The sequence below is a fragment of the Anneissia japonica genome, unplaced genomic scaffold (assembly GCF_011630105.1).
Source record: "Anneissia japonica isolate Jap-2015-1 unplaced genomic scaffold, ASM1163010v1 scaffold287912_len115618_cov164, whole genome shotgun sequence".
Lineage (NCBI taxonomy): Eukaryota > Metazoa > Echinodermata > Crinoidea > Comatulida > Comatulidae > Anneissia > Anneissia japonica.
In genome coordinates this window covers 104,548-113,047 of record NW_022693425.1, presented here as the reverse complement: position 1 = coordinate 113,047, position 8,500 = coordinate 104,548, and the positions used below count along the sequence as shown (strand labels likewise).

Below are 8,500 nucleotides of genomic sequence, written 5' to 3'. Positions count from 1 at the left end.
ACTGAAAAGCTCAATAAAATAAATTACTTTTAGCCTAGAATCCAGATTGTTACCTTATTACATACGTCCGCCGCATGCATACGTGATCGTGGTACCACTGCTTAAAAATGGTAGTAAATTTCTGTTTTATACTATCTTTGCCAAACGAATGAAAGTTTATTCTGTGTTTATATGCCCAAAATTCACATCTATATAAAGCTTATTGTTGTAGCTTCTTCAGTAATTTCATTACTTTACTTTGAGACAACATTATGCAGTGTACCAACGCCAATGTACGTTCCTTATTAAAGCGTGGGGTGGCGCAAGGGGTCCAGGGAAACTTGATAAAACTCATCATTTGCATAGTACCTTAGGTCTTACGTCAGAGGTTAATGGTTTTTTAAAAAGCCGAGTTTTGCACGAACTGGTAGACCACCTGCAGATACAATACCGGTAAGAACCCTATGTAAATTTTTCCCATTCTCGCCCGAACACACCCTAAGTGTGGAAACACCCTAAAGTTTCTAGGGTTTAGTCAAGTTCAAGTTTATACAAAATCACATTCGCAGCTTCCTTAAGAAACTGAATTGTAATGATTTTAACATAAAAACACCAACAAATGTGAATATATATAAATATAAAATGTACATGAATAAAAAAATTACATAAAAATTGAATGAGAATTACATTAACAAATTCTTACAAAAGTCCAAATTACAATTAAACTTCGTCACCTCCAATCGCATCTCATATGACATTTCTTTAGCATTATCATAACCAAGAATCATCCTTGTAGCATGGTGTTGTATCTTTTCTAGTTTATCTATATATTTAAACTTGTGAGGGGATCATACTTTGCTACAGAACTGAAGGTTGCTGCAGACGAGCAATATGTAAAGAACTCATCATAAACATTTTATAAAAGATAAAATATATTGGTTGATTTTTCCCTAAAATTCATAAAAATGAAGTGAATTTATCAGTAAAATGTGAATACAGGCCATATAAATTTCTTTTAATGAAATTATACCATCCAATGACTGTAATCAGTGACAGTTTCTCCACGACAATTTAAAAAAAAATAACATAGAGGGCGCTCTGTTTCTTGATCTTTACATAGAGGGCATTATATACACATATTTTTCTTGTCTCGTGCATCAGTAGCCAACAGAGCTCACCACTCCACCTTTGCGCCCCTCCCGACTCTCTGTGCCACTAGTACTAATGAATTGAATTATTTTCTTGGTAGGTACCAGCAAATGCATTTTATATTCTAGACTTCATTTCTCCAGAAGAAGAAAAATTTCTGGAGCACCAGGTATGCTCACTTAGTACTCAACAATTTAATTTTTTTTAGTCTTTGTATTTCAGAAATATCACATAATAAAATCATTAGGCCAACCAGCCCTCCTTAAACTAACGTTAGAATACCACACTTTCGGTGGTAAAGAACAATTAAAACCTCGTAAAAAAGGCAACTAATTCGTTTACCCATAATTGAATCCAAGGACACCAGTATTAAACACTCAGTACTTATCCTTGATAATGTGTTAATCCAATTAATATAGCGAGATAACGTAACGTTAATTTATTGAGGGTGGGTTGAGCTAATGCATTGCTTAATTTTCAAAATGTTCTTGTGAAGTATGGCCAAAAATTAATCTTTCTGGATCCAGTAACTTTCATATTTAATTTAATATTTAACTTTTAATTTATATTTAATATAAATATTGGGTTTTTTTCCCTCATATTTTAAGTACTTATTTCATTTAAAAAAAACAATTCATACATTAGCCCTGGTCCATTATTGCTCATTTAAGGACTGGTAATACAGTAATATTATAAATCTACATGTTATTAGTACCAACAATGAAGATAATGTTGGTACTAAAACATGTAGTAGTTATTAGTACCAACACTGGCTCCATTGTTGGTATTAATAACATGTAGTATGAACAATAGGCAATGCTGGAGGCATCTGTTTCATTAAAAGGCCTCAGAATATATAAAAGCTTTCCATCTATAAGCGTGCCAGGCTATGAACTTTGCACCCAAACCTAGCTACGCTACTGAATATGTTGAACTGAATTAATATTCCAAAGATTGCATGTTACTATGTGTTAAATATCCTGGACTCAAATCACAAGAATAAATATTATATACAGTATATCCAAATGCTAGGTTTAGTAAATCCAATTTAGTAGTTTTGTTGTACACCTCGACTGACCAAGAATTCCACAAAAGCTCACATTATATCCAACTGCAATATGACAGGTGTTTTTGTTAATATTCTACCATAGAGGTATAATAAGAATACTAGAGTGCTAACTGCAATGTATTCTATGTTCGAAATACGCAGTGTGTGTGTACAATCCAAGATTCAGCCAATCAAAATTTGCCCAAGCTTCATCGTTTTCAATGGCACTATCAATTTACACATGAATGTTGAGTACCACTGTTGAAACTCAAGCGTTGCGGTGTATGGGTGTAATGTACACGATTTCAATTTTGATTCCTCAGGACTTTATTTTTAAGATACTCCACTTGGCCTCTTTTTGGGTGCAATAGTTTAATAACTTATTAATATTAATAATAATAATAATTAATGAAATAAGGGCTTATTTATGACTATAGTATGTATAAGGTGGCACTTTCCTACGGCGGCCCTCTTGGATGGTACACATACATAACTCTGCATTGCTTCATCGCCTTGTCAGCACTCTAGTTGTTTAAAAGCTCTATGTCTACAAACTGTAAAGTATAGAGGGGCACATTATTACATCAGTACCTATACATTCAATGGAAGAATGTTTATGCTCCACAGGTTTATTATGGAACGCCAAAGCCGCAGTGGACAACTTTGTTGAACAGACGGTTACAGCAGTGGGGTAATTTTTCACAGAAAACATTCTTTATAATTTCATTTCATTTATTTAGTAGAAAAAAACAAAACTGACAGACAAAATAACAGAGGGGAAAAGATACTCAATAATTGGCCGGACTGGATTGCCAAAGAGTGAACTAAATCACTGTCTAGTGGCTCTCCGATGCCAATGAGAACATAGATAAGCATAAATTAGTCAAGACAAATTTCATTGAAACCCTGTTATTTAAATTCTTATTTTGTCATTATGTTTATTATACCAGGAACTAGGTTAATTAATTCATTGTTCTTTATATACACAGAACAATTGAAAAAAATTTAACATAAAATACTGCTTACTGGTCCCTTGACCGGGTGTGGTCGTAGGGTCGCATTAAAATAGAGACAATATAAATAGTCAGATAAAAAAACGTGTGCCACTGACCATGAGAATTAACTTTATTAAAATGCCTGCAGCGGCAAACGTTATCTGTACACTATATATAGCAGGCCCAGCAACAGTGGTCTGGAGCAAAAAAACAAAAGAAAAAATTTTTTTACATTGATCGCGTACTATTTCCAGGCATGATATATATCAGCCAATGTGTGAGAAACTGATGACAGAAATAATTTTCTTTATTATTTACATAATCAATCTTTGTTTTTTCTTTCCAGGAGGAAATCCACATCCTAAAGGTATGGTTCGAGAGAAAATACCTCAGGTACCTAAAACTCTGTTCAAATCTTGATTTGCTGGATTATACACTTCTTCATTATGTCCAATAGGAGTTCCGCCATTTACATGGTACATGAAAATGTGCTTATTATATGATTAATGTTCATATAATGTATCTGGTTAAATTCCTTGTGGAAGATTTGAATATCAAAACATAGACATTCATTCCCTAATCAATTTTGATCTCTAAGTGCAGGGGCGGCGCTAGCGGGTCGAGCAAGGCAAAGGACCCCTGTCAGGGACCTCTGGACTCCCTGTTTGGGACCCCCTGTCAGGGAATTTCATGAGGTTCTTCAGGGAAAAATCAAATCTGGAGTGCCAAAAGTACAATTCAAGCATGGATTACTAAGCTCTCAAATTTTAGGGATTAAAAACTGTTTAGTGCTATCAGTGCTACCGTATATGCAAGGCATTTGTGAGACTATTACAATCGTATGGGTCGCAGTGGTGGCATCTGCTCTTGTTAATTTTGCAAAACCATTCTCCATTTTTTTGTGAAGTCAACTGAAGTACAGTACTGTATTTGGTTACTTAAAAATTTATATTATATCCATGGTTGCATTATAATTGCTCATAAAAATCTATTATTTTAAATAATGCGTGTTATTTTGAATCAACATTTTTATGCATATGTAAAAGTGTACAAATTTGTCTACTCCCTCCCACCTAGCATACTGTTTGTACACTTGTGCTTCCTAACAAATCAGTCTCACCGTTCGGGCGTCACCTCCTTGTTGGGGAGCTTGGGCCACTCGTCAGGAAATTTCTAGCACCGCCCCTGTCTAAGTGATGTAAGATGAATGTTTCCAAACCAAGCATCTATTTGTTAAAGTTTATGTCTGTACATTGAATTAGCAAGTGAATCAAGCACCATTACAACAGTCATTGATGGTGACACTGTATATTATTATAAATTAAGTGGTGTGCCTAATCGGTGATGAAAGGGGCTCTTGCTCACCCTGGTATTTAGATGAGAGATTAAAATGGCTAAAATGTCAGTTTCCAGGGGCAACAGCCCTTTGGAGCCTCAAGAGAGGAAAGAGAACACCTTCACCCACTCCCTTGGAATCTGGATTCGCCACTGGTATTCTACAAAATATTGTTTGAAAGATTTCAGGTTATATGTTATTCATAACTGTTGACTCTGTGCCTCTTTGTTTTGTACTTCTTTTTTTATTATTTTTAAATATTCATATGCTTTTGTTATGTTACTGTGTTATTTTTCTTTTTATAAATGCACTGAGACGAAATTTTATTAAATGTAATTTGTTTACAGTGGTTAGAGAAATTTATGAAAAGAATCTCCTTACTGGGTGTTTTTGAGAAAGCACCGAATCATGTACTCATTAACGAATATGAACCGGGACAAGGTATTATGGTAAGTAACTGTCATAAAATTGATAGATAATGGTAAATAATGATAATGTTAAATATTGATAGATCTAATGAATAATGAAATCAGTTTCAAAGAAAATTGTGTAGTAAAATATAATTATTAGGAATGGTACCTCTAGGATACATTCATCAGGTAAAGCTGCCTGGCAGGCAGTGGTCAGGGGCGGATTTAGCTGGAAAAAAAAAAGAAAAAATTGATCGACCAAAACGCTTCAGAGGTTATTTTCGGGCGTCTAGAATACAAACATTTTGCGAGCATTCCCCCTGACCCCCTAGGGTAGAGTTATATCGATCGGTCCCACTTTCGGGTTCCCCTTTTGGACATCTCTGGATGCGCCCCAGGTGGTGGCAGTAAAAATTTGCTGACGGAGTCTGACATGTCTGGCAGGGAGACCATATTATTTGGGATTGGCAATCAAAATAACGTCATTTGGTAGGCAAATTATTATTTTTGGTCCAATGACCTTGGGTTCAGGCCTGTCTGATCGTGATGGCTTCCCTGACCCCCTGCTGGCACTACCATTGCTGATAAGGAGGTCTGACAATTTTCGGAGGCAGCTTGGTTAACAGACGAAGGCCTTGGCATATATAGAAACTGGGTAATTTTTTACTCTGCAAAAATTCTTCTTTTGAAGGACGGGACTATCTGACTAGGTGCAAGTACTGGAACTGCCACTGATTAATAGTAATCAAATACTTGACACGGATAAAAGTCCTTGTAGTAATGGTAATTAATGTAAATTAACATTTTTATATAATGTGTATACAATTTTTTTAGCCTCATGAAGATGGACCTTTATTCTACCCAGCGATATCAACAATCAATCTTGGGTCACACACCTTGTTGGACTTCTACCAGCATCAAGATAAACTTGCAAGTAGTAAACCTAACAATGGTTCAGTACAAGAAAGCAATACAACAACGGTAGTTATGTATTTGTATTAATATCTTTGTCATCTGTTAAGATAATTTATAAAAAAAACTTAAAAGCAATGAACAGTTGTAGCATTTTTCATGCAAACCCAGGACCCTGGGCTCAAATTAGTGATTTTCTCCCGCAATGTGTTCCTTTATATTATGAAGCAGTTTTGAATTAATTTTGTTCATTCAACAGCTGAAATAAACAGATTTTAAGAATAGGCACCTTGGCCATCGGCCGACACGATTCTATGAAGAACGGAACGCCATGACTAAAATTGCCTTTTCAAAGCAGTTTTCCCCAAAATTGGCAGCAAGACCAAACAAAATAAAAAAAATAGGAATAAATGAAATGAAATGCATGTTTATTGAGTTGAGTTTAAGAGTACAGTAACAATTGTATTTCATCAACTTTACATTTGAAAGTGTTTTTTTAAGTTTGAGAGTGGCATTTTACGACTATCCAGAGGTCCCTACTTAAAATCTCATTATTAGACAGCCCCTCCCCCTCTGATGTTACCCTTATCTCTCACTTGGCAGCAACCCCCATCAGAAAGCTTAGCTCCCCCTCCCCAGAAAAATATATCCTACAGCCGCCAATGCGTTACATGCATTATGGGGACATGTTTTTTTAGAGGTGCTTGCACCTCTTCGTATGTCCTCTGACTGGAATCCAATTTTTTTAATGTTTTGTTGTCTCCATTGTGAAGTTGAATAATTCATAAACCATTTTGTAAATTATATTTTATAGGTGGCAGTTACAGCAGAACCAGCAAAACAGCCAGATTTTTCTTTACTCCTTGAGCCAAGAAGTTTGTTAATACTTAATGAAGATATGTACACATCATATTTACATGGGATTGATGAAAGACTCCAAGATGAGATGACTGATAATATAAAGAACTTGATAGAAAATGGAAGAAAACCAGGTGAACTTTTACAGAGAACAAGAAGAATTTCACTTACAATAAGAAATGTTCCTAAAGTACTGCCAGTGCAGATACGACTTGGCAAGCGGTGACTTGTATGCAAATCCAATTAGGAGTTCTTGAATGGGCACCCTCTATTATCACCGTGATTGATGGGGTTCCCCACGCACATGTCATGTCCATGTCATGGTGCAGAATCTTTGGGAATACAGTACATAAAATTCCAATATTTTATATTTCTATCAGGTGAAGTGCACGGATCCCTGACGGAAGCCCCCAGCAATGGCGTTTCTGCTGAGGGAGAATAATCACTGTAAATGGATCGGTGTATACACAACAAAACACTTTAAAAGATGATAAGCTCTGGCTTGTGGGCATGAGCAGAAGATCCAAGCTCAGTGGCAGATTCAGGAATTCGAAATAGAGGGGGCCCAAGTAGGGACTTTCACAGATGGAATGCCTAGACCACTTCAGCCCCACCATAGTTGGGACTGAGGTAAGAAAATGTATGATATGGCACCTGTAGATGGTTTGACGTTCCAAGTGGAGAGATGAGCTTTCTAATTTTATTTTGCTGTTGGTAGCCATCAACAGCTGACTTTCAGGACACAATTGATAATACTTAGTAAAACATACAGTATATTTAATATAAGGGAGATTGGGAGGCTGTGTCTATTTCCGCAAAACTCCTCAAGTCTCGGGAGCCCTGCAAGCTAATATTACAGACATGATGTAGCAGGATGCGTTCTACATTAAACCATCTACAGTACCAGTGCAGATACTTTATATCTTACTTAATGTGTGATGATGTCATTTTGTGCAATCCAATTTTACATAAATGCATCAAGAATGGTGCACTTTTAATACAGTAGAGTATTTAAGGGGTTGGGTTACATTAAATATTTCAAGAAATTAATGGAAGATTTCTTCAATGTGTACTGTAGTCATTAGGCCAAATAAAATTAATTGCTAGTTTGATGTCTCGTGAAAAAATTTACTATCTGCTATTTTTCCAAAAAAAAACAAAAAAAAAACCAATTATCTGAAAGATTACATTACCAAGATTCATTTTACTTCTTCCATAAAAAAAAAACCAATTTGTATATCATTTACCTGCCTATTTACCACTAGTATGGGATAATCATAGAGGTATAATATGAATACTAGAGCGCTAACCGCAATGTATTCGATGTTCGAAATACGCAGAACTGTGTGTGTGTACCATCCAAGATGGCTACCATAGATTTAGCCAATCAAATTTCGCTAAGCGTGATCGTTTGCAAATGCGCCCTCAATTTACTCAGAAAGTTCAGTACAGCTAGTTACCTGTATGTTTGAAACTCGAGCATTGTGGTGTTTGGGTGTAATGTATACGATTTTAATTTTCATTCCTTAGTACTTTATTTTTGAATACGATGCTTCACTTGGCCTCGTTTTGGCTACAATAGTTTAATAATTTGTTATTACCATTACTCATTATCATTAATGAAATAATAGTCAGTCAGAGGGCTTATTAATATGTAATATGTATACTAAGCCTGAAGGTGGCGCTTTACTACGACGGCCATCTTGGATGGTACACATACATAACTCTGCATTGCTGCGCCATCTTGTCAGCACTCCAGTTGTTTAATAGCTCTATGGGGATAATAAATCCCCTTACAAAAAAATAATTTCAA

At 35.7% G+C, this 8,500-nt stretch overlaps 1 protein-coding gene across 1 annotated transcript; it reads left to right on the top strand.

The window, feature by feature from the left end:
- Positions 1 to 1,228: 1,228 nt before the first annotated feature.
- Positions 1,229 to 7,352, top strand: LOC117100737 (alpha-ketoglutarate-dependent dioxygenase alkB homolog 6-like; the record flags this gene model as incomplete). The annotated part of the gene is made up of 6 exons (XM_033240530.1): positions 1,229 to 1,297; positions 2,804 to 2,867; positions 3,518 to 3,564; positions 4,855 to 4,956; positions 5,752 to 5,898; positions 6,644 to 7,352. Coding segments are annotated over 6 exons (699 nt in total), but the record flags the coding sequence as incomplete, so codon positions are not given.
- Between the last annotated feature and the right edge of the window lie 1,148 nt (positions 7,353 to 8,500).